The sequence below is a fragment of the Heteronotia binoei genome, chromosome 18 (genome assembly GCF_032191835.1).
Source record: "Heteronotia binoei isolate CCM8104 ecotype False Entrance Well chromosome 18, APGP_CSIRO_Hbin_v1, whole genome shotgun sequence".
Classification (NCBI taxonomy): Eukaryota; Metazoa; Chordata; class Lepidosauria; order Squamata; family Gekkonidae; genus Heteronotia; species Heteronotia binoei.
Window position 1 is genome coordinate 23334901 of NC_083240.1, and position 26403 is coordinate 23361303.

General features: G+C 48.1%; 2 protein-coding genes across 2 annotated transcripts in view; one reads left to right on the plus strand and one right to left on the minus strand.

Annotated features, from left to right (window-relative positions):
- The window catches only part of TXNDC17 (thioredoxin domain containing 17), a 324677-nt gene that overhangs the window by 165871 nt on the left and 132403 nt on the right, over positions 1-26403 (minus strand). The window lies entirely within an intron of this gene.
- Positions 4590-24791, plus strand: SMTNL2 (smoothelin like 2). The gene is made up of 9 exons (XM_060259442.1): positions 4590-5054; positions 15987-16074; positions 17326-17562; positions 18484-18543; positions 21165-21240; positions 21436-21609; positions 22876-22993; positions 23190-23341; positions 24537-24791. The coding sequence occupies exons 1-9, from the start codon at positions 4647-4649 to the stop codon at positions 24661-24663; spliced, it is 1440 nt and encodes a 479-aa protein (XP_060115425.1). The 5' UTR covers positions 4590-4646; the 3' UTR covers positions 24664-24791.

Sequence of the window (26403 nt, forward strand, 5' to 3'; positions counted from 1 at the left end):
CTGTGAGCTATTGCATAAACTAGTTTGCTCTGGAGCCATCCGTCCTGAGCTAAGACAAACATGTGTGATCCGGAGGCTAAAAAATTGTGAGCTAGCTCACACTAACTCGGCTTAGAGGGAACACTGTTTATGACTACAGAATTCGCAAGAGTTGGATCTCATTCGGTCTGGGGAACATGGGCTCTAGCTTTCCACTCCAAGGTGTTGAAATATTATGACCACTTAAAATGCATTTGCAGGGTTAGCAAGCAGCCCCGTAGGCTTTTAAAGGAGCGCAGCCCTCTTAAAAGCCTTTCCCTGGCCGAAGAGAGCTGCCTTAATTCACACTGGCTCTGGTTCCATGTTCCTCTGCTGATTGAATAACAGCCTGGTTTTACTGTTCTGCCAACATGCTCATGAAAACTCCCAGAGTGGATGTCAGTTGATAGCAACTGGGGGGAAATACATTTAACTTAAATAGGCTCAGGGGGTTTAGGACAGGCTGGATTTTCACTCCTGACCCTCTAGAAGAAAACATGTTAGGACTGCTGCATAAAAATAAGATGGCAAGCTGTGACTAATAATGCTACGTTCCAGTACAATGTTGATAACTGAGATTCCAGACAGTGTAAAAATAGGGCTGTAGGTGAACCCAGTCATGCCAAAAGAGATTATTTCTTTACAAAAACATTATGCGCACCACTTAAAACAAAAACTGGCATCAAAATCAAATGTGAAATAACATTTGGAGGCATGCAGAGTTGGAGTCAATGCCCCTAGTTCCCTAATCAAGCTTCTATCCATCCAATAGTCAAGTTGGAACTATACACCAGCTGCATACCAACAAGATGGGCTTTTGGCATGTTCTGATCCAACAATTTTGTTTGCCAGACTGGGGGAAACAGTTATGCACCCTGGCAGCATAATGCACAGCACTGACTGGCTAGTGACTGTCCTGTCAGAAACTCTCGGCCCCCAAAGCAATTTTGCAACTTTATTAGATTGGTTTGTGCATGTTTAAATAAACAGATGTTTAATTGCACAAGCGTACATATGACATTTTTTCAAACAAAGAAGGCCAACATCCATTTAAAAGCATGGGGAAAGGATAAAACTTAATTGCTGGAATAATGGATACCTCTGTGGCAGGATGAAGTTGGGGTTTACCCCCAAAAGGTTTGTGCACACCGTGAAAGCATCTCTGGTGGATGTCTGAAAGCTAAATCCTAGACAATCCAATTAAATAGTGCCAGATCCAATGTTAATCCCTACTGCTCACTTCCCTCCATTGTGAGAACTGACCATTTATTCTGCTTCCTTTCATTTCCGTGTGTGTGTGTGTGAAGAGCTTCTTAGCTGGGTTTAAAGTGCCAACAATACTGTAGCCAGTTTGGTGTAGTGGTTAAGTGCACGGACTCTTATCTGGAAGAACCGGGTTTGATTCCCCACTCCTCAACTTGCACCTGCTGAAATGGCCTTGGGTCAGCCATAGCTCTGCCAGAGGTTGTCCTTGAAAGGGCAGCTGCTGTAAAAGCCCTCTCAGCCCCACCCACCTCACAGGGTGTTTGTTGTAGGGAAGGAAGGTAAAGGAGATTGTGAGCCGCTCTGAGATTCGGAGTGGAGGGCGGGATATAAATCCAATATCTTCTTCTTCTTCTAGCTTGAATACTGGAGAAATGCAATTTAACTACTACTAAAGTGCTTTCTAGACCCAGAGCTTTTAGGTGCCAGTACATACCAGTACCAAGTACCAGCACATGGGGGGGATCTCTCCTAACTCCTAAGGGCAGGGACTTCTGGAAATCAGTGCAACTTATAGAAAAGTGTTTGCAGTTAAACAACAATTAAAAACATTCTTTAAATCTACGCAATAGCAATACAAGAATTTGGTAGCATACACACACACACAAAGATACACATAATCCTTCCAGCTACAAAGGTACAGACAGTTCCAACTTCTAGGGACTGCTTTGCCCAACAATAACTCCGTGTAAAACTTAGTTGAGGTAGTTCACCCTCCCCCTCTTTTGTGTTGGCAGAAGAAAGACTACTCTGATGAGGAGGGAAGGGATAAGGAGAAGACACAGTGAGACTGTTTCCAAGCATCCCTATTTCCCCTAATCCACAAAAGTCACAGAACCCAGGGCTTTTTTTGAGCAGGAATGCACAGGAACACAGTTCTGGCTGGCTTGGTGACATCCGGGGGTGTGGCCTAATATGCAAACGAGTTCCTGCTTGGCTTTTTCTACCAAAAAAGCCCCGACAGAACCTAATTATGAGAAATCTCTCTTCTACCTGCGGGTGAGATACAAGGAGCAGTAATGCTCAGCTGTGATTTACTTAAAGAAATACAGACTTTTTTTAAGGAATAAAGGAATGAAAGGCCACTGTGATCTGCTTCCTGAGCAAAGCATTTTAAACTGTATAAGTGGATGCATCCATTGTGGTCTGTTTCCCACATATCTTTCTGATGTACTGGACTGTGACTCATGAAAGCACACCTTGAAATAAACAGTTAGTCTTTAAAGCTACCACCAGACTTTTGCCTTATTTTGGTTACCACCTGCCGGAGAGGCTGTACCACTTTGGACAGCATGGTGGATAATCACATTTTGGAATGCTACCTTATATGAAGATCTCTCTGCAAACAGAAAGCTATTGCAGAAAGCAGGGATATGGTCTTTCTTCCAGTGGAGCTAGTTTTCTGTTGGGAGGGAAGGACATTCAGAGATAGGACATGCCATTTGCACTTGCAGTGGTGCAGTCCGTTTTACCCCTTCCGCATTCTAGTTTGCACTCTGCAGTGGTGCAGTCTGTTTTACCCCTTCCACATTCTAGTACCATCTCATCCCTCATCCTATTCTTTTGCATGTATGAATCAGGCCTTTAGGTAAGGGGTATCACAGAGTTGGAAGGGGCCAGACAGGCCTTCCTGCTCAATACAGGATCAGCCAAAAGCATCCCTGACAAGTTATTTGTCCAGCCACAACTTGAACACTGCCAGTGAAGGGGAACTCACACCTCCCCAGGCAGCCAATCCCATTACCGAACTACTCTGCTTGTTAAAAAAATAATCTTAATATCCATCTGCTAGCTTTCCACCCACAATCTAAACCAACAATTGCAAATCCCAGGGTTTTTTATGTAGAAAAAGCCCAGCAGGAACTCATCTGCATATTAGGCCACACCCCGACACCAAGCTAGCCGGAACAGGGTTCCTGTGTGTTCCTGCTCAAAAAAAGCCCTGGCAAGTCCTATCCTCTGCCGCCAATCGGAGCAAGGCCCTTTTGGATCTACAAAGCAGTTCATTAGCATCCCTCCAAACTCCATGTTCTGGAACTGTATTTAGGGCTCAGAAGCCGATGGCTGGAAGCTGAATGTCTTCTGCATGCCAGAGCAAAATGCCAAGCCCAAACAGGTCTACTTGCTTGCCGTAGCTGCAGGAACTCAGTGTCTAATTGGAATTATTATTTGGGTGTTAAATTCAGGTGGAAAATTATGGGTGGAACCACTGGTCTCGGATGATAAGGAAGTGTGGCCTGCCATCCTCCCCGATTCTCCAGAAGACTGTTTTGTTTTCATCTCTTTTCCGCTCAGCTGAATTCCTTGCCCCGGGGACATCTGTAATTTTTTGCAATGCAGATGAGTTTTTGATTGCTGAGTCGGCAGGCTTTCAGACCCAATTTTTGTCTAAAATGCAGAATATGAGCATAATAATACACAAATCAAGATTCTGTATGGTGCTTCTGGCCCCCTTTGCTTCATTAGAGCATCCGAGGTAAGAACCACTGCAATAATTTCTTGCCTAGGAGACAGCACTGAAACCCCTCCCTCCGAATTCTGAGGCGCTCTTGCCCGCCCCTGTTCTAACAGAGGTCGACCCTGCAGCGCTGTTGTGAGTACCAAGACATCCCTTGCTAAGAGGCCGAAGACAGGTTTTGTAGCAATGGCCAAACGTTACGGCGTCACGTAAACCATCCGTACACCTCTTCCGTTGGAGCTCCCTGAAAGACCAGGCCACGGTGTGGCTTCCACTGCGCGGCGCCTCGTCTGTCCGGATCGCTTGCGTGCAAATCACTAGGCTTAGCGTTTACACCTCCTTAACTCTCCCAGGACCCAGGGCCGCCGTCTCCTCCCCCCTCCCCGGGGGGAGAGATAAGGAATGTTTGCTTTGGCAGAGCGCCCCAGTCACGCAGGAAAGACAAGAGATTCTGCTCTTCCCTCTCCATCCTCGGCTCTCCACCCCCCTCCCCCGAGGTCTGCGAAGCCAGAGAAGTAGCAGCCAGAGCAGAGAAGTCTCCCCCCCCCCCCAAGGGTCTGCTCCGGCGCCTTTGCAGTCGCTTCTCTCCCCACCCCCAGCCAGGCACAGACACTGGAGCCGCAGCTGCCTCCCTCCCCCCCCTCTTGCTCCCTCCCACTTACCCCCCTCCCCGCCTCGGCCGTCTATAAAAAGCAAAGTCCGGCTTGGCAAAAAGAGACGCGAGCGAAGGGGCCGGACCGCTGCGCAAAGGAGCTGTCGGATTGTTGGACGTGCAGTCTTTGCAAGCTCCAAAAAGTTGACCCATCGCTGGGAGCTCGGGCGAGGGGGGCCGCTTTTGCCCAGGGGTGGGTGGGAATTGGAAAGCGGGCGAGGGTCGCCCCCTCCTCTCCTCCTTCCGCGGGCCAACATGGACGTGAGCACCGCGCGGCCCTCGGCGAGCGACATCGCCGACCTCAACAGCCAGGACGCGCAGACAGTGTGCGAAGCGCTGGGCCGCTACGAGGAGACGCTGCGCGGCGCCGTCAAGGAGATCCACGTGGACATCCAGGTCTTCAAGAGCGGCGTGGACCGGCAAGTGGCCGAGGTGCTGCGCCTGGCCAACCCGTTGGCTCATACCGTGGCCGAGCTGCAACAAGAGAACCGGCACTTGCGGGCGCAGGTGGAGCGTCTGGCCCGGCAGGTGGAGGGCCTCCGCGGGGCTGCCGGCCTGACCGACGACTGGATGGCCGAGCCGGGCGGCGCGCCGACATCCAAGCTGAGCGGCAGCGCCAGGTTCTCCAGCCACGCCAAGCTGTCCTTGTCAACCAAGAGTCAGGTAAGCGGCCCGGCTAGGGTTACCTCCAGATGACCTCTTTATAAAGGACAGAGCCTCTTTTTGTTGATGTCCCTCTTTAGTTAAAAAAAAAAAACCCACGTGAAAACATTTCTAAAAACCTATGAAAACGCCCTCTTTTGGGGTTGGAAGGTTAGAATTGCTCCTAGTTAGTAGCAATTATCACAGCTTAAATAGCAGGGATGTTTAAAATGAGATTTGTCATAGTGATGATCACTTGTTTGAAGCAGTCAGAAGGGAAATATGTCGCTTTGCAAAACATGGTAACCCTACGCATGGCTGATGCCGCGGCGGGCGCTGGAGAGAGTTATCCATCAGGGGGCGGCTTAGGCCAGCTCTCTGTGACCTCGAAGAGGTTGTAGCAACGAGTCCCGGCACATTGTTAGCTACATGGGCCTGCCTTACTCTAGGAGCAGTCGAGTTCCTGCCGCAAAGGAGGTGCCCCCAGAACAATCCTTGCCTGAGGAGCCTGAAGTTCTCCCAGAATTACAGCGGATCTCCAGACTGCACAGATCCTGGAGAGTTTTTTGGGGGGTAGAGCGTAGAGGGGTGATTTTGGGAAGCAGCTGAAATTGATGGTATACCATAGAGTCTACTCTCCATAGCAGTCCTGCAATAGACTTTATGGACTCTATGGTATACCATCAATTTTAGTTACTCACCCTTCGGTACGCTCCATCCCCCACCCCCAAATCTCCAGGAATTCCCCAGGGCTGGAGTTGTCAACCCTACAATTATTTGCTTTTCTGTTGTCTCTTCCCTTTGAATTAGGTCCGTAAGTTATGACTTGCCACAGGCATTATGGAGAAATGAACTTCTGATTTGATTTGTATTGTATTTTTGAAAAAAAAATATTTTAAATGTATTTTATTGGCTTTTTGTTGCGTTGCATTGTGAACAGCTTTGAGCCTAATGGTGGTCTATAAATAAACTGAAGTATGAGTGATTTGCAGAGGCAGCAGCCGCTGCTGGGGGTGGGGGGTTGTTCAGGGAGGGGGCCTAGAAGAAGTGGGGCCCTGTTGCAGAGCCAACTGCAGCCCTGGGAGATGTAGGGATCTATGGATGCATTCACACTACACTAAATAATGTGTTTTGCAACTGGATTTTTGCTGTTCTTACACAGTGGAATTTTCTGGCTCTGGCTTAAAGGCTGCATTTGTGAGCTGTGCAGAAGCGACAGCAGGTGGGAACGCACTTTTCTTCCCTGGCCACCACACCACCACCTTCTGGATCTTCCCGTTGCCTGAGCAAGGACCTTGCTTGGTTTGTGAAGCTGAAGCTGCTGTTGGAAGGGGGTGTGGAAGGAGGACCTTTTCCACCCTGTACCTATTAAACTTGAATATTGAGGTACCGCACAAGCCAGGGGAAAATTTGACTCTGTGCAGGCCCCAATTTGAGAGGCTTGTGCTGAACTTCCAGTGAGAAAACCTTGGCTACTGGATTTTCCTTTGGTGGTGCTTGCCTGTCTTGGTGGAAGTTTTGTCAAGGAGATGAAAGGAAATGGAGTCTTCGTCCTTCCCTTTCTTGGAACAAAGAGAATAGAGTGGTTCGCTACTCAGTCAGAAAGCGAAGGGAGAGGTCAGAGGTCAGGGAAATCTGCCTTAGTGTCTTTAATGATTGGAGGGGAAATTGTGTTGAAACACCTTAAAATGACACATTTGACACACACACTCCAACTACTTTTCATGACAAGTTTCAGACTCCAAACAGGGAAAGTTTCTGAATAAACCAGAATCAGATTTCTCTTCTTTGGGCCTAGGTCTTGGAGGGAGGGTGTGGCCTCAGGCACCATTCCTTCACTCTAGTGTCACCCCAGAGAAGTCACCTGTTGAGGAGAGCTGCCTCCTTTCTGTAGTTTGGCTGCCTTGCTGAAGTTTATGGTTACACAGGCGCATTCCCAGAATGCATTTGCTTCTGGTGCTATGTGGAAGTATGGAGCTCACTCACCTGGCTGCAAGAGGGTCATGATAATGCTGGCCTACTTCATACAAGTGTTGTAAGAGTTACTGGGATGAAGTATCTGACAGTCTTATAACATTTTCATTTAAAAGTGCCTGGAAGTACACAGAGTTGAGGGATGGTCTGTTTCCAGTGCCTGTGGTATAACAAATGAGACCATACCTGAGCATGTGCAGAGTATTATCTTCTCACCATGGATCAAATCTAAGTGGTCACCAACAGTTGCAGATGAGAAAGGTGATTCTCTTGTGGGGCTGATGCACTGAACACAGATCTGTTCACTGGAGTAGCTTTTGCCAATCTTCTTGGTCTAAAATTCTGCCCTGGGATGAGGTGGTGAAAGGATCAGCTCATGTGTGAAGTGGATATTGCTGAGATTCTGGTTTCTCAGAAATCACTCTTTCTACATAGCGGAATTGTAATCAAATTAGGTAGGTACAATTAAGGAAGGGCATTCTGCACATGTTCAAATTCTCCTCCCTTTTCTTGTTTCTTCAAGGGCTCCAAAACAGATAATCCCATTTTAAAACAAAGCAGGGGAAAGGTATTTTGTGTTCCTCTTTCAAGGCATGGGAGCTCAGATTCTGGTTAGCTAGTGGAAAAATTGGCCAGAGAACTTAGATTGGTTGTGTGTGTGTGTGTGGGGGGTGCTTTTAAGTACAAACAGCCCCATCACCCTCTTTAAATAGACCACCAGTGTCTGGCCCAGACGTTGTGTTCTTGCTTCACTCTCCAAGGAGCAGCTGGGTTACCCAAACTGGGTCGCCAAGAGAGCCAGCTCATTCCCTCTGGGAGATCAGTTTGTTCTCTTGGGGAGTATTTGCCAACCCTTCCTGCATTGCAGGCTGGGGGAAGTGGGTATGAACATCTCGTCAGCAGAGTACATGCAACTGGTGCTCCCTGGTAGCTGGAAACAGACTCTTGGGTCTAGAAGCTTGTTTTTGTTCAGCCTGGGAAACAGAATGCAAAAGCCAATGAAGCCAGGGTTAAAAGACCGGGCCGTAGGGATGTAAGGAGAGCCCTGCTGGGCTGGCCAAAGGTCCAGCTAGTCTAGCATCCTGTTCCTTTGTACTTCTGGGAAATTCACAAGCAGGACATGAAAATGCAAGCCACTTTCCTCTGGTTATCCCCAGCACCTGAGATATGGTAGTTCAGACCATCTCTGAACAGGGGTTTCCCGTTAGCTATCTTGGTTAATAGCTGTTAATATAACCATCTGTCCTCGCTCTCTAAATTTGTCTCGCTCTTCTTTTTTTTTTTTTTAAAGCCGTCTAAAGTAGTGACCACATTCACATCCTGCATAAACAAACTCCATATGTTAGTTTGGCATGGACTTCTTGGAGTCCTTTTCTGTTCTGTGAAACTGACAGCCCAGAAAAACTGCAAAGACGTCACCGGGATCTGTTTGGATCTGGGTCACTACCCATTTGACTTGTCATCAGTGCTCAAGTTTGAGTAGGGGGTTCTTTCTAGGCTAGTGCAAATACAGGCAGGTCCCTTCCCCATGGAAGCAAGCAGCCAGATGATGCATTTGGGCGCCGTTCCCACAATGGAGATGCTATCCCGTGCATAGCCATTAGCTGCATTATTAACCAGAGGTGATGACCCCGCTGCTGGTTCAGTGCGCCATTTATTCCTAGGTTAAGGGAGGCGAGTTGGGGTCACTGCTCTTGCCCAGGCGGCCGACACTAATTCTTGTAAGTCTCTCGAACCCAGCTTCAGCTTCATGGTATCAGCTGTGCCATCAGGACTTGTGGAAAGGCCAGGGTTGCACTGTGAGTGAATGTTACACCCCCACAAATCTTTCCGAGACCCAATGAATCCCTTGTGGCGGCTGTTCCTGCCTTTTTCATCTTGGCTGCTTTTGGAGGTATAGCCAGGGCCCTCAGTCCACCAAGTCTAGGCCTGTGGGGTTACAGGCAGTTGTCTAACAGGGGATGCGCAGTCTTGGATGGCTGGTTTCTCATGACCAACACAGGAGTGTCTCAGCCAGAAGGCATCTTTTTATGGGGGGGTGCTCCCTTCACCCGGTTGTGCGTGACCTCCCTCCAGCGCTGGTGGTGGAGGAGAGGGTGCCATCCAGCACTCGTCTTAATCACCAAGTAGCATCTGCTGGTTTTGAACCACCAGTCTCTAAATCCAGGTCAGCAGCCGTTTCTTGGCACGGCTTGTGTCTCTGCTATACATCTCCATAGCTGGAGGGTTCTCCCCCACCACCCCCCATCGCAGCTGCTGCGCATAACTCCTCAATGGTAGGAAACCGGCACGGCTGTTTGAGTTCAAGCAAAGGCAGCACGCCGGTGGGGCGTCGTGTTCCAGGTGGCTCTTGCTCAGAGCTGTCATTACCACTTACCGGTGACGTCATCCTGGCAGCTGGTCCTCCTGACTGCTGGGGGAGTTGGGGGAAGAGAGCTTGCAGCTGGAGTTGTCTCGAACTGCCGTCAGGCGCAACTGTGGCCCTGCGTTTCCATCACGAAGATGAATCGCTTTTGTGTGGAGCAGTACTGGTTTATCTCATGCAGAGCTGGGACGAGCATCTGTAACTTGGCTATCAAGTGGGGCGCTTGGAGGATCTGGCTTTTGTTTCCTGAGGCGATGCCATGTCCGCTATTGCATCAGTGACCCCGAGTGGGTTTCTGGTGGTCATAGCCTGCTGAATTTGAGCCCCACAGCCTCAGCATGTAATGGGACGTGTGCCACATTTGGAGTGGGATCAAAACTTTTTGTGCTATACTGAAGGAGGTCAGGCTGACTTGGAAATCGCTTGGTAGTAGAGCCATCCGTGTTCTTGAGCTGCCTTGAGATGGGGTCACGCTCCTTGGCAGCGGCTCACTCTCCCTGTGGGGGCCTTCTGACATCAGAGGCTCCCTTTGGCGTTCCTGATTCCAGGAAGGAAAGGAGAAGTGGAAAGGGCTGGTTTGGATCTCAGTTGTTGTTTTTATGCCTACATTTGTGTCTTTGCGATGACTTCACTTGGGAGCTGAGTTCAGACCAGGTCAGGTGTGGCTGGCTGCTGTCTCTCCCAGGACTCTGGTTTCTGAGATAACTCCCCCCACCCCTCCCCATGCATACTTGCATCCCTAGTAGGAGATGGTACCCAAGGTTTCAGCACCTGCTGCTTGTGCTTACGCAGCCCCTTCTTCTGGTACACCTGGTTGTGATGCAGAACAACCCTGTCCTTGTTTTGCCAGAACCAACTGCAGTTCAACCAGCCAGTCGCCAACGCTCATTATTGGAGATTTTCCTCTCTTATTTTGTTATCTCAGAAGTGAAGACAACGTTCTGTGCATGGGCTTGGCGGTTCTTTTTGCATCCTGCAGTTCAGCACTGAATCCTATAAACAGAGTCTTGAACCAAGGCCTCTGGGTTTCATCCTAACTACCACCAGTTGTAGGAATGCAGGTCTTTGCTGTATTTCCCTCCTTCCTGCAATCCTTTCCAACCCACAAAAACTAGATTCTGGGGACGGTGGGACCCTATGAATTGATAGTCATGCAGATCAGTGGATTGTAGTGGTGGTCGGGGAAAACTGTCAAGTCACAGATGACTTATGGTGACCAGTGTTCCCTCTAAGCTGAGCTAGTGTGAGTCAGCTCACAGTTTTTTTAGCCTCTGGCTTACACATTTTTGTCTTATCTCAGGAAAAATGGCCCCAGAACAATCTGATTTATGCAGTAGCTCACAACGTCAGTGCCAGTAGCTCATGAAATAGCATTTTTTGTTCACAAGACTCTACAGCTTAGAGGGAGCATTGATGGTGACCCCATAGGGTTTTCAAGGCAAGAGATGAACAGAGGTGATTTGTGATTGCCTCCCTCTGTACAGCAACCCTGGACTTCCTTGGTGGTCTCCCATCTAAGTATTAACAAGGGCTGACCCTCCTCAACTTCTGAGATCTGATTAGATCAGGCTAGCTTGGGCTATCCAAGTCAAGGCAGTGCAGCAGTAAGAGGGCAGAATCACTTTTTGGCCTCTCTGTTGTCAGAGGAGCATGAATTTGAAGCATCACAGATGTTAGCAGATTAATCCTTTGTATAGTAGAAAAGAGTCTAGTAGCACCGTAAAAACTAACAAAATTTGTGTCAGGACATGAAGTTTTTGTAATTCACTGCTCACTTCTTCAGATACCTTTGTTCAGTCACCTTCTGCAAAATGGCGGAATGGCTTTTCTCAAACTTGGTCCTGGTGAGGAAATATTTCGTTTGGATGCAACAAAATGAGAAAGCTTCCATCGAGAGTTGACCACTCCAATTACATTTGTATACAATCACTTTCTTGAGCACCATAGTGCATTACTCTGGTGAAGAAACCAGACTTTTGATAGCACTGTTGTGTGCTGTCTGTCTGATGTCTCCTAGAAATGTCCTTGGATCCCTCCAACAGCAAATCCCATTACACTCAATCCACAATTCCATTTTTCCCCAAGGTGAACAAAAGCCTTATTTGCAAATCAGAGCATTAGCCAGGGACTTTTTGAATAAACATCTGACACAAACTGCCTTCTACCTCTGTGAACCAGAAACATTGTATTCCTTTGCCATACAGATAATCCAGGGTGCTGGACAGTCAATAAGGAGCAGCTGTGTTTTCATTTTGGCAGGAGAAATCAAGCGCTGGATCAGTGGGGTGGGCTGGATAGTTTAAGCTTGGTGTTTGCCTTGATAACTCCTTTAATAAGAGAGTTTCCTGCTTTAGATATTGCTCTGCATATATGTGTTGGTTAGTCTGAGAAGCCCTCTGTTGGCAGCGATCCCTGAGGTCCAGATCTTGAACAAACCTCATCAGTAACTAGATCTTTCCCCATCTTTAAAGCAGAGACTGGAATCTGGGTTGACACACTGTGAACCTTCAGACAACCATTCTGTCTGGGCCCACACACATTCAGAAGAACACACGGAAGACGCTTGATTTAAAATAGGTTTGCTGCTCTTATCTCCCAGGGCGACTCAGGTCCTTAGAATTTCGTATCGCCCTAGCTTCCATGGTGAGGAAGCACCAAACAGTTTGCAACTCTAGTGTGCAGCTAAGTTTGCCCTATGCTGTTGAGTATGGGCAGGTCTTGGATTCAGTGGGAGCTCACAGGAGCATAGCTCCTGAACCTTTCTGAGAGTTCCACCTCCTTGTCCATTGAATAGTATGTGCAGCTGCATAACAATCCCAGGATGAGCTCCACCACCTATTTTTCTACAAATGATCCCTGAGTATGGGGAAGGGCTGAGCCACAGCTTGGTATGCAGAAAGTTCCAGGTTCAATCCCCAGCATATCCAGCTAAAAAGATCAGGTGGTAGGTGATGTGAAAGGCCTCTGCTTGATACCCTGGAGAGCCGCTGTCATTCTGAGCAGACAATATTGACCTTGATGGATCAAGGGGCTGATTCAGTATAGAGCAACTTAATGTGATATTTTCTAGGGAAATTGTAGCAGTAGCTGCCAGTCTGAGAATTCAGTGCTGTGCTTCGATTTAAGAGATAACACATTCAGATCCCATGTTTGTCAATGATTCAGGGCTTACTAGAGATACATTTTTCTCAGGTCCACTCTGGGTCTTGTCAAGTCAAGCCAGGGGTGGCCCAAGGGTACGTGATGCCCCAGGCAGACTGTCTGCTGCCCCCCCGCCCCTGGGGGCCCTAGGTGCACGTATATGCCCCCGCCCCCTTCCTTTCTGCAGCACCGTGCTCTAGGGTTGCCAAGTCCAATTTAAGAAATATCTGGGGACTTTGGGGGTGGAGCCAGGAGACATTAGGGATGGAGCCAAGATCAAGGTTGTGACAAGCATAATTGAACTCCAAAGGGAGTTCTGGCCATCACATTTAAAGGGACGACACACCTTTTCAATGCCTTCCTTCCATAGGAAATAATGAAGGATAGGGGCACCTTCTTTTGGGGCTCATAGAATTGGACCCCCTGGTCCAATCCTTTTTAAACTTGGGGGATATTTTGCGGAGAGGCACTAGATGCTGTACGGAAAATTTGGTGCCTCTACCTCAAACAACAGCCCCCCCCCCCCAGAGCCCCGCAGATCAATTCTCCATTATTTTCTATGGGAATAAATCTCCATAGGGAATAATAGAGTTCCCAGCAGACATTTCTCTCCCCTCCCCCCGCTTTCTGATGACCCTGAAGCGGGGGGAGAGCCTCCAAACCGGGGGATCCCCTGCCCCCACCTGGGGATTGGCAACCCTACCATGCTCCGATGCTCCCGCCCCCCCCCCCCCCCGGTATGCTCAGAGGAGCGCTGCTAGAATTGCCCCTACCTTTTTAGACACGGCCTGGGCATCTCCGCACTCTCTCTTGAGTGAGCACTCGAAGAAGCTTCACACCCCCTAACTTCTGGTGGTTCTGGAAGTGAGGGGGGAGCAAAGCCTTGTTGAGTGCTCCCTCAAGAGAGAGTGCGGAGATGCCTGGGCCACATCTAAAAGGGCATGGGGGAGTCTAGTGGCGCTCCTCTGAGTGCTCCTGGGGGAGGGGGGCAGAGCACGGTGCTTCAGAAGGGAAGGGGGGAAGGGAGGAGGTGGTGGGAAGGCGGGGTGACGGAAGCATGTAGGGGGGAAGGCAAACTAGACATTTGTCTTGGGTGCAGGGAGGGGGGGGAGCCCAAATCTGTTCCCCCTCTCCTGGCACCCTAGGCAATTGCCTAGTTTGCCTATTGGGAGAGCTGGCCCTAGTGGGTCAAGCAGACATGTTCAGGGGGATTTCTAGTTGAAACTTGGATTCTGAGGCATGCGGGGGCTAATTTGGATGGGGACTGCATGGAGAAGGGGGTGCAAGCCTTCCCCTTTGCATTGTTTCCCAATTTGGAATGGCTCATGCAGCCATTGTTTGCCCAGTTGGGAAACTTGCATGTAGCCCATCAGTAAGCACAGCTTTCCCCAGTGTTGCACACAGTGTTCCCTCTAAGCTGAGTTAGTGTGAGCTAGCTCACAGTTTTTTAGTCTCTGGCTAAAAATGGCCCCAGAGCAAATCAGAACTTTAATGCCAGTAGCTCATGAAGTAGAATTTTTGCTCACAACACTCCACAGCTTAGAGAGCATATTGGTTGCAAATACCAGCTACCTGTAGTCATTTCCAGGTCAGGAAAGCAGTGTGTGTGTGTGTGGGGGGGAGGCTTGTGGTCCTGATCCGTGGATGTTCCCAGGGATTTAAAATTCAAGCATGAACTCCCAGAGCATGTCTGCTTGGCATGTCCCAGCGTGGATGAGGGTTGCCAGGTCTGTGCTGGAAAATATATAGAGACTTTGGGGGTGCAGATGGGAGAGGATGGGGTTTGGGGAGGGGAGAGGTTTCAGCATGGTACAATGCCCTAGGGTCCAAAACAGCCGTTTTCTCCAGGGGAGCTGATCTCTGCCAACTGGAGATCAGTTGTAAAAGCAGGAGATCTCCAGGCCCCACCTGGAGGCTGGCAACTCTAGACCCCAGAAGAGTATGTAATTCAGTGTGTGATCACTGCAAACTTGCATCGTAAGAGCCTTCATAATAAAGGAGTGAATAGCAAAAGCATCAACTCCACTGCTGGAGAGAGTTTGCGGAGTCTCCTGCCTTTCTGAGCTGCAGGATTTTAAAATGGGATTAAAGGACAATGAAGCCTGAGCCTTTCTCCTCTCCTGAGCTGTTTATGTGCAGATCTACTATGGCATTCTAATGCTGTATCTTTTTAAACATTGTTTATTAGAGATATATTTAGATTCTGCTTATGATCCTTTAGTTCTCAAGACAGTTTCCATCAAAAAATATTAAAAGGCTGACATTTCCTTAAAGAGTCACTAAATTCAAAATAGCCTTGTTAAAAAAAATCAAAACAGAAGCATAACAGTTAAAATAGCTGGAAAGAACAGTTAATTCTCAGAATGCACAACCAACTTACAGCAACTCTGTAGGGTTTCAAGGTGAGAGACATTCAGAGGTGGTTTGTCATTGCCTGCCTCTGCAGAGCAACCCCAGACTTCCCTGGTGATTGCTCATCCACGGACTAACCAGGGCTCACCCTGCTTAGTTTCTGAGATCTGATGAGCACAAAAACACAGTATTTACCTGCTGCTCCAAATCTGGCAGGCTCTGTGTATCACTGAGGGGAACGAATTCCACAGCTGTGTGTCTCATCAGGTGATTTTGATCTTTTCCATTGGATTTCTCAGCCTCTTAAAGCCACCTTAATGCAGTGGACATTAGCCTTGTGGCAATGTTTCGTAAGTTATAAGACTGTTATTAACTCATTTGCTTATTCACCCCCACCCCCAGTGTTACTATATTGTTTCTAGCAGGGCTTTTTGTTTTGGTAGAAGAAGCAAAACGGGAGCTCCCCCGTGCCTTCCCCAGCACAGCTGCCGCAGCAGGCACAAGCTGGGGAAGACTGAAGTCATCAGGGAGACGTTTAAAGATTCCCTCCTGCACCTTCTCCAGTGTGCCAGCTGGAACCCTGGCAGCCCAGGTGGAGCTCTGTTCCTGTGTGCTCCTGCCCCAAAAAAGCCCTGGTTTGTAGCGATAAGTTGAACTGTTTTGGGGAAAGAAAGAAATATGAATCTTTGACAGTGAAAGTTTGAGAAAAGGCTTCTTTTCTAAAGTTTTTTTTTCTAAGGACTAGGCAAGAAGGACCATGGTGGTTTGGAAGAAAGGTTTGTCTAGCTTAGCATCCAAAGGATGCAATTTTTGCAGTGGATTCTGAGTCAGTGCTTGGGTGGCAAACTGCACCATGTAAGTGTACCTCCTTGCCTACAAAAGGTTGTGGGTCAGGGTAAGTGTTTTGTGTGCAGAAGATCTCAGATCCCTAGTGGAGAGCCACTGGCAGTCTGAGTAGACAGTGCTGGAGTTGATTGGGTGATTCAATATAATCACTGCATAGGTGAACATCTGTAAACAGGCTGTTTGAACAACAGGCATCGTCTGGGGTGCCTCTGCTTGCTTGAGTCTTTGGCTGTCTGTCTTGCTCATCCCCCCACCATCTCATTGTTCTTTTGCAGAGTTTGGACTTGGAGGATCATAATGACTCAGAGAGCAGGAAGGCTTTCGATTTCTCTATAGTTGAAAATGGACATCAGCCTTCAGGAGGTAAGAAGGAAAACTCTTGGGGCACAATGGATAAGTTTTCTTAAGAACTGCCTTAAATGTGGTTGAATTCCAGACCATGAGGACCATCAAGGTAACCTTGGGAGTGATGGAACTTCCTTAAATGTTATGATTATTGCAAGGTTGCTCCTAAGCAAGCAACGTGGCTCGGTCTCTGTGCTTTCGCTGATCCCCACTTCTTTTCCAGAGATGAAATGGGAGAGGAAGTAGAATGGCTCCCGCTGTGTTGTTTTGGTTGCTGAATGTTCATCATGTCTTTCTTTGACTTTAAAAGTACAGCAAATGCTTCCCAAACCTCTTGGAAAATAAATGAAATGTTTTTAAAAGCCCCAACAAGGTTTTTTTCCTGATCTGTCAACATGCCACAAAAGGCCATGCAAATGTTACAAATTGGCCTCTTCTTTTCTGTGACCCACAGTTGAATCTCTGAGCTGGAAAATGTCACGTGTAAAGCAACAGACTAAAGTTGGAGTCCAGTAGCATCTTGAAGACCAACAAAGTTTTATTTGTACACACAAAAGTTTATACCTTGAATAAAACTGCGTTGGTCTTCAAGGTGCTACTGAACTCTAACTTTATTCTATTGCTTCAGACCAACACGGCTCCCCACCTGGGTTGGCTTCACCTCACTGTACATGTGTGAAGCAAGTGACTCTAGCACAGGGATCCTCCAATTTTTTTTTTTTGAAAGCCTGCAGGCACCCTTGGAATTCTGACACAAAATGGCTTCTACAAAATGGCTACCACAGCAGGTGGAACCGGCCGCAGCTTAACTTCAGTCACGTAGTAAAGATCCTTGTGCTATGGTGGCAGCTAGCACCAAAGTTACATTTTTAAAAATCTGCACAGCCAATCAGAAGAAGCCTTGCTGGGCAAAAACCCTACTTGGCAGCATCAACTTCCTAAAAACACTTGGTGGGCACCAGAAAAGCTGTTAGCAGGCATCATGGCACACTGTGCACCACATTGTGGACCCCTGCTCTGATGGATGGGAGCTTGCCATTTGGGCTGGAATTTTTGTGCTGATTTACTGCTGTGTTTTGCACAAACATCCATAAATGACATTGCTGTAAGGGAAGACAAACGCCAAAAGCTGTGCAGCATGATTGTTCAGGAATGTGAAACAGAATCTTAAAAAATAAATCAATCCCATGGTTTTGCAGTGAACATAGAGCTCAATCAGGCATGGACTTTTCACACTGGCTCTCTGCTTGCTTTGTTTTTGGATTTCAGGCCTGGCCAAACTTGCTCCGGAACCAGCCTCACCTCTTCACCTGCCAAACGCACCCCCTGAGGCACACGCTCCGGCAGTGAGCTCACGGATGCCGCACCTTCCGGTTACCGCGGTAACCAGAGTATCGGAAACCTTTTCAGGAGAAACCTCTGGGGGGCCAATTACACCGAGTGTCCCTGGAGGACAGCAGAACAAAAGCCACAGTGAGGCTGTGTCAAAAACTTCAAATCAATCAGGTAAAAAACGCAAGAGGCCCTCAAAGGGGGAGTCAGACAGGTGTAATCCTGGTGTCTTGTACAAAACAGCCCCTGAGTAACTTTTCCCTTGACAAGGAGTTGGTACATTCTTAAGGTATGGGATTAATTTGTCCCTTGACTCTCCAACGCAGTGTTATGGTACTGTCTTAAGGAGAGTTGCACCTTTTCTAAACCCACTGAAGTCATTCAGCTGTGAATGGTGTATCTCTGCTCTGGACAATAACATTAGTGTTGAAAATGAAACAAGCACAGCTAGGGTGGGAGGGAGTTTCCTTACCTCATTTTTGTAATAAACTATTTCTAAAGAGCACGAAGGGATTAGAAATGGGATCCAATATTGTTGGGGCTTTGCTGCGGAAGGGATGAGGTATCCTCCAGGAAAATTCAAAGGGGCAGGGTTTTTGCATTGTGGAACTGCACTGACAGGAAAAGCTAGGCCTACAGGCTGACAACTGCAAAAGTGGGGCTCCATTGAGGAGGCAGAATCTAGATGTACTTCGCCCACAAGGTGCCATTCTAAACAGTCCCACAACCCCTCAGCTGGCATCATCATAAAGAAAGCCTTGTGAGATGCTGGTTATAGGCAGGTTGCATAGTGTGGTGGCTCTTGGCTGGGCGGTACCCTCTTCAGCAACCAATCTGTTGTGCTCCAAACTGTCTCTGAAACAGTTCTTCACTGTGAAGCAGGGGCAGTGGGCTGACAAAGAGGCCAGAGGAGGGTGGGGTGTGAATGAACTTTGTGGTATTACCTTGCATGGGGGGTGGGTCAAAAGGTCCTCCTAGGAGAAAAGTTGCATGAGCTAGAGTTATGTTTTGTACCAAAGTCTCAAGCCCTTGCACTTAAAAAAAAATTAAGACACACCAGAAAGTTACTGGCTTTTCCTCTTTCCCCTCCCACAGTGAGTGCTGCGAAGAGCTGGAGTTCAAGTTCTGTCAGGACAAGTGCATCCATCACCTCAGGTAAGACAATTTGTTTGGCTCCCCCTTTCCCGGCCTTCAAAAATGCTGTTTCCATGGCTACATCCTCGTGATGAATTTCTGAACCAGCCTGGAGGAAGGGCTGCTAGGCCGGAATAGGTCACCACAGGCTCCCACGGCCTCACTGAGGCCCACGGGACCAGTGATTTTGGCAAGCGGCAGACACAGCTGGCATTCATTTAGTTAAACTGCTAATCCCCCACTTTCTCAAGCATTCAAAGTGGCTTTTGGTTCATTTAAAACAATTGTCCTACGAATACATAAAGTCACTTTAACTGAACACTAAGCTAAGCTCATTCAGACCAGCTGCAGATGAAATGGAACATATAGGAGCAATTTTAGATGTTTAGGAACTCGTCTGGCAGCCTGATAGTCTGGCCTCGCCTGATCTTGTCAGATCTCGGAAGCAAAGTAGGATTGGCCCTGATTAATATTTGGATGGGAGATCACCAAGGAAGTACAGGGTTGCTACACAGAGGCAGGAAATGGCAAACCACCTCGGCTTTTCTCTGGTCTTGAAAACCCCATGGTCTTGGAGGTGCCTGCCTGAAGTAGGGAAAGTCTTTAGCAGGGCATTTTTTGAGCAGGCTTGGCTGGCTTGGTGTCAGGGTGTGTGGCCTAATATGCAAATGAGTTCCTGCTGGGTTTTTTCTACAAAAAAGCCTTGGTCCTTAGACTTAAGACCATTATGGAGAAGCTCCTAACCTTGGTCACTATTGCTTGCTTCTCTGAGGTGGGCCACCCAAGGAAGGGCCTTTTTGCAGTGTTGTAGTAGACAGGCAAGTTCATGCTGCAGGAAATTGTGTAGCAATATAATTATTTTATTTTTATTTGATTTGATATTTTTGTAATTTTTTATATGCATGTGTGTGCGTGTGCACCTGGAAGTCCATGTGACCTCTGGTGAATGACCTCTACTGGGGGTCTGGAGCATATTCAGAGAGGTGATTGAATAAAGCCTGCCCCTGCCTCCTGACTTCTGGTATTCCTTTGAGGTCTCCCATCCAAGTACTTGCCAGAGTCGATCCTGCTTAGCTTCTGAGATCGGGCTTGCCTGGTCTAACCAGGTCAGGGCATTATGTAGCACTTTAAAAGTTAAAACCAGCACTTTGAGTTGCAGCCAGAGTTCCAGCCTCTTTTAGTACCTCAGTGGTAATGATCACTGCTGCATGTCTCTGTCAACATTCTGGCTGGACAGTCTGGTATCTTAGAGGTCTTCTAAGGCAGCTCCACACAGATCACATTACAGCAGCCAAGCCTCAGTGTGACCAAAGTATGGGTTACTGCAGGTGAGTCTTGTCTTTCTAGGAAAGGTTGCAACTGGTGAAGTGGGTGGTGTTGAGACACAGATGTTACCTGGCTGTTCAAAGTTAGGGATGGGTCTAAAAGCTGTGAATGTATTCATTCAAGGTGGGAGATCTCTCACCTTACAACACCTCAAGCATAGTTTTTGTTTACTTTCTCTCATCCAGTCTGTTACCAGGCACAGCCAGATGAAAAAGAGAGAGCTGGATGTCATCAGCATACAGGAAACACATCTCTTTCTGTCTAGATGGGAGAGGGGAAGGGTCATGGCTCAGTGGTAGAGCATCTGCTTGGCATGCAAAAGGTACCAGGTTCAATCCCTGGATTCTCCAGTTGAAGGGAAGGGGGAATACAATTATTTTCTTTATCGGCAACACTTCCCTGACAGTCTCCAGACACAGAACATCTGAATGTGCTCATGGTAGCATCTTTCCATTTGCTTGTAGTGTTTGGCTCTGTCCCCCTACACCTGTGGCATCATAAGTGCCAGGTCTCCTCGTGTATTTACTTAAAACGTTGCCATCTTCCTCTTACTAAAAGCTCAAAGCAGGTAGCTGCACAAGTTAAAACAAAACACTGATTGCATTTCTGACTAGTGAGCTGGATCTAGCCAAGTTTTTCCACTAAATCATACCCAGTTCCCCCCTATATTGTGCATGACTTTTTTTACATACAGGTCCTTTGATTCCCCAGGATAATCTTTCTGGAAGTCAAAGGGGACCCATCTTTCCTTTTTCCCAAGCAGAAAAGCTGGTAGGATCTGAGCCAATGAAAATATAACTAAGATCCAGCCCTATAATAAATCAAATTAAAAACATAATTGCACATCAGCTTCAGCCTTTTATAGATTTTACTGTTCAAATAAACAACGTCTCAGTGTCCAAAGTCTGCTTGAGCTAATCACTTCCAACCAAGACTCTCTGGAATAGTGCCACTTTATGGGCTTTTCTGAAGACCAAGAGTCACAGTTTTGCATATACCTTTAGGCAGCCTGTTCCAAATCAGCTACAGAAAAATGTCTGACCAAGGCCAACCATAGCGCCTTCCAGAAAGGAATGGCAAAGAGAAAGTCATTGTGAACTAACCTCAGCCATACATGGTCCTTTTCTCCTCCTGCAGAGTCCAGTTCCACTGTTAATGAGTGAGTGGTTTATTACTGTCAAAGACCATCTCAGAAGTTCCATTGTCAACCTTGTGCACAGAATAATGCCCCAAAAGCAGACTGTTACCTGCTGGAGCCATCTCCAAGGAGGACACAGTGGAAGGAAACTAACTCCTTTCTTTTGTTCCTTGTGCAGAGAAATTCTCTTCTGTCACAAAGTCCACGTCAGCTACGAGCTATGGAGTGACTGGTGGAACCCAGGCTAGTGAGAGGTGAGCCTTCTTGGGTTGGCAAGTGGTGACTTCAGGGGGAGGGGTGGGCTGCAATTATCTTAACCTTAATGCAAGTCAGTATGCACAATTGTAGACTTTTGCTGCTGTGCTACTTCTGTGGAGCGCTCTGGCATCATCTACTGCAGCTCCATTTTCCTGGATTATTGGTTGATTTTTGTTGTTGTTTTTTGACAGCATAACAGCCAGCCAGCAACACGATGTAACCCCCAAATCCCCCTCCCCACCTCCGGCAGCCCATCGGCCAGTGGAAAAACGGAGAGAGTTGGTGAGATCTCAGACGCTGCCCCGCACTTCAGGAACCCAGGCCAGGAAGGCGCTGTTTGAGAAGTTTGACCAGGACCGTGGAAAGTATGTTGATCCTGGGCCTGCTCCAGTGGCTTAAATGCAAGGGAGGGATGGAGGGGGGAGAGCCAGATCCTGAGAGCAACTTGGCGTTTTGGGCAGCTCTGCACAAGTGAGAGGCCAGGCTCATGAAAGGACTTGGTTAATACTGCCTCTAGCAGTGTTGAGGCATTGTACCTCTACGTCCCCAGCGTACATAGTTCATCCGGACCAGTCTAAGACCAGAGCTTGTGTGCTCCCACTATTTAGTGTAGTGTTAATGTTGGGCTAAGGTTAGGGAGATGCAAATTCAAGTCTCCCCTTGGCCATGGAGGTCACTGGGTGACCTTGGGCTCTTCTTTTGCAGTCTAACCTGCCTCACAGCATGGTTGTGAGCATAACTTGGAGAAGGAGAGGAACTGGACATAAAACAATGGAGGTTGGAAGGACAGGATAAAAATGTGATTGATGATGTAAGCTAAGTAAAACTCCCTTCTTTAAAGGGAGTTTGAAGTTTCCCGCACTGCTCTGAGGTCAGTGCCAACTGAGCATGCATGCACACAACACAGCTTCAGTGTGAATAGTTTAGCACATCAGGAAGCCATGATTAGAGGTGGGTTTTTTTGCCAGAGTAGGGGGATGCTTGTCTGAGGCCAAGCTAGCTGGATAAAAGAAAAGAGGGTTGATGGATAGTGTAGAGATGCTGACAGATGTCAAGAGATAGCCGAAGCGAGGAAGGAAGGAAACAGAAGCAGAAGATAACCCCAAGGCAGGGGGCCACTGCTAGAAGGTCCCTGTATGGTTGTGCCAGAGGGACCTGTGGGTCCACATGGAATCAAAGGACACCCAGCTGGACATTTGTGAACAAACACAGCTGTGCTATTCTCTTTATGCTAAGAATGTAAGAGAAGCCATGTTGGATCAGGCCAGTGGCCCATCCATTCCAACGCTCTGTGTCACCCAGTGACCAAAGCCCAGATGCCGTCAGGAGGTCCACCAGCAGGGCTAGAGCTCCAGAAGCCCTCCCCACTGTTGCCCCCCCCCCAAGCACCAAGAATACAGAACATTCTTGCCCCAGACAGTGTTCCATCTGTACCTCATGGATAATAGCCACTGATGGACCTCTACTTCATGTTTTCCAATGCTAGCCTAAGCCAGAGTTCCCCAGAGCTATTCTCTCTGATCATATACTTAAGCAAACCAAAGTGCCAGTGGCAGAGAACAGAGAGAGCAAGCTTCACCAGAATAGGTGGTGCTTCCACCCTAATCTTCATTTCTACTGCTTTTGTCTAGGGGGAAAGGGGAGATTCGGCCTAAGCTAAAAAGATCACAGAGTTTTGGGGTTGCCAGCGCCAGCAGCATCAAGCAGATCCTCTTGGAGTGGTGCCGTTCCAAAACCATCGGCTATAAGGTAGAGAATCCTCTGGCCCTCTTGCTGTTTGTCTCCTTCTTGAGACTTCATGGGAGTGGGGGGTAAGCAGAGGACTGCAGTGTCTGCTCTGCCTTGCTGACTCGGATGGGGCACCCCGCTTCCCTTCCTGGTGGGGGTCAGTGACCTTTTCTGTGGTTGGAGTGATCATGCTTGCATTCTCCTTGCCTTCCGACAGCACATTGACCTGCAGAACTTCTCGTCCAGCTGGAGCGATGGAATGGCCTTTTGTGCTCTTGTCCACTCATTTTTCCCCGAAGCGTTCGATTACAACGCGCTCGACCCTGCCAAGCGCAAGGAGAATTTTGAAATGGCATTCACAATGGCAGAGTGAGTACTGCTTTGTCCTTGAGAAGACAGCGGGCCAGGCGGTTTATGGCAGATTCCCAGCTGCTCGTTGCAAACAAGAGAGTTCATGTGAAACCCAGACCTTAAAATCCCTCCTCCACTCCCTTTTTAAAGGTAGCTTCCCCATTCTTGTTGAGCCCTGTGGGTGCCTTTGAAATTTTGAGAATGGGAGGTGGGAACTGCCACAAAATGGCTGCCATGGAGGGCTGGGGGCCCACCGGGGGGTGATATTTTTAAAGCAAAAATTCAAGAACAACCCTTTCTGCCATTTCTTAGGGTGGGACAGTGCTGGAAATAGTCCCTATTTAGGCTCTCATATCAGCATATTAGTGCACACCCCCTGATGTAGCCAATCCACCTGCAGCCGATAGTAGGCCCTGTACTAAGAGCCCTGTAAACTCTTTGAGGATTGGCTACATCAGGGGAGTGTACCCTAATATGCAAAGGAGTTCCTGCTACAAAAAAAGCCCTGCACTCAGGTAATGCCATAGAAATATACAGTCCTATGAAATGAGTTGGTAAGGGAGTAAGTTCAGGAAGGAAAGGGAGTGATTTCTGGCAGAGAAATACCGTTGAATGGGGACCAGTGATCATAATACTTGACAGAGGGATTGCAGAGCTGTCAAGAAAGAGCTGGAGATTCAAACACATGTTATGTGCATGCGTGAAAAACAAACAAAAGGATGCTGCCCAACCAACTGCTCCGAGCTTACTGGCACACAACAGTAATCTGAATGGTTAACCACGGGGTGAGAGTGTAGAGCAGTGGGTTACAGGTGTATGTGTAGACAAAATTCTCCAGCACAAAAAATAAAGATAAAATTAGAAGTGTGGCCCAAATGCTCTAAGCCTATAGTCTGACTGCAGCCAGAAAGAGAAGGCCTCTGGGATTCTTCTGTTTCAGTGAGGTGGAGGAAACCAGGATTGGTTCACACTAAATGTTTTGGGGAAGAAGCTAGGAGACTCCTTGGTGGACAGGCAGCATGTTAGAGATTACTGATGTGTAGCATATGGATGCCATTTGGGAAGGGGATGAAATAAGGCTCCAGGGAGACCCTCTAAGAAGATGGCCTTTTAGAGAGCCAGTCTAATCAGGCTCCCTTCCTTTGCAAATGTCCCAGTTTGCTTCTGGAGCCATCCAGATCGGCTGCTACTGACCAGTTGCCCTCTCTTCTAGGAAAATGGCCAACTGTGATCGCCTGATAGAAGTGGAAGACATGATGGTGATGGGCCGCAAGCCGGACCCCATGTGTGTCTTCACTTACGTACAGTCCCTCTACAATCACCTCCGCCGCTTTGAATGAGACCGGGAAGGGCCTCGTCCACCTCGGGAGGATGGTGACGGCAAGAACGGGGCTTGGCCATGGCTTCTCTCGTTCCTGGTGCTTGCTGCTGCTCCGCCGCTTGCATCACTGACACAGCAGCCACTGAAGATGCTCCCAAATTGCTGAGTGCCAGTACAAGCTAAAAGGAAGCCAGGCATAATAGTTCCAGGGCTGGTCAAAGCAGGATCTCCAGAACCAGAGCCAGTCTAGTCTCTGAAATGGATTCTGATAAGCATGCTGGAAGCTGGACGGAAACCTTTGGGAAGGTTAAACCTGGCAGCTTCCATTCTCTGACCGGGGCCCTTTCCTTACCCCTCTCTCTTAAGTAGAAAAGCAGGCAGAAACAGCCCTACAAGGGAGATGTTGGATGGGAACAAGCACGAGTTACAGTGCGTGCAGAAGTACCTGGAAGTTGGTCTGCCATGTGCCAAAATTTGCATCTACCCCTTGGAGCATTACAAAAGCTTGCTTCTAGCCGTTTAATCTTCCACTTCCTAGACAAGGAATTGTCTCTTGCGAGCAGCTATAGACAAAACGGGTTATAATATGCAAACAGGGAGGGTCATGTGAGTTCAGGCCACAAGCTAGAGCTTGTCTTTCTTTGGTCTGCAAAAATTTCCTCCTTGCCACAAGCTGGGCTTACTGGTGATTCCCTCCCCCCTTATTGTCATGAGTGAGCAGTCCCATTGGTTTGTCTGTGGAGTAATCACTCACTTTGTAGTAGCCTTGGGGGTGGGGGCGCTGCTGACGACTCTTTAGGACATGCTAAGCTTGGGGGATGCAAGGAAGCCATCAACGGCTCATATCCCAGTGGGTTGATCCAAGTGGGCAGCCGTGTTGGTCTGAAGCCGTAGAACAAAGTGGGAGTCAAGTGCACCTTTAAGACCAACAAAGTTTTATTCAGAATGTAAGCTTTCGTGTGCTCCAAGCACACGAAAGCTTGCATTCTGAATAAAACTTTGTTGGTCTTAAAGGTGCACGTGACTCTTACTTTATCCCAGTGGGTTGTACAGGAAGCCCTATATGCTCGTTCTCTGCAGCTGTAACCTATGCTGCTCTTTGAATAAAATAAACCAAACATTATGGAAATAAACTATATTTGCATGGCCATAGCCTGCTTTTGCTAGCTGCTGGTAGCAACAAAAAGCAAACCAGTCTATTGATGCCTCCCCGCCAACTGGGAATTCTCTTCTTCCCCCTCTGGCTTTATCTTCTGAACTATCCCACGCTCACCACCATAGCCATAAGGACTAGAGGTGCAGTAGTTTATCTAGAGTGGAGGTTCTGCATCTCTCGATTCCTGCACCGGAGAGACAGTGATTGCACAGTGCCATTGGAGTAAGGGGGATGGGGACTCGCCTCCCACTTTGCCAAACAGCCAAGCCTACTGTGAGACACTTGCAGAGGAGGGCGCATTATGTTCAAGCACCCTGTTAATCCAAACCAAGCAAGTGATGGGAGTGGCTGCAAGCTCTTGCCCATAATTTCAGAATGGGAGGAAGGTCTGTATTCATATGATGAGGGGAAAAGTTCCAGCCCTTTCCTGGAGATGTTGAATCCGTAGCTTTCGTTGCATATGTTCCTTAGCCTGGATTTAAACTCAGACCGATTCCTCAGTAGCAATCCCTGCACCCCCAGGCTTATGCTTTCCACAGCTCAAGCGATCGATTCCACACCACTTCCTGTGTGGGCGCATTTTGATCCATAGCTCTCTTCGAT

Bases quoted from the DNA above. Each gene is read 5' to 3' on its own strand.
- SMTNL2 (XM_060259442.1), top strand. From the start codon at position 4,647: ATGGACGTGAGCACCGCGCGGCCCTCGGCGAGCGACATCGCCGACCTC. The intron at 21,241-21,435 runs GTGAGCCTTCTT...GTTTTTTGACAG, and splicing joins GGAACCCAGGCTAGTGAGAG to CATAACAGCCAGCCAGCAAC. The intron at 21,610-22,875 runs GTATGTTGATCC...GCTTTTGTCTAG, and splicing joins TTTGACCAGGACCGTGGAAA to GGGGAAAGGGGAGATTCGGC.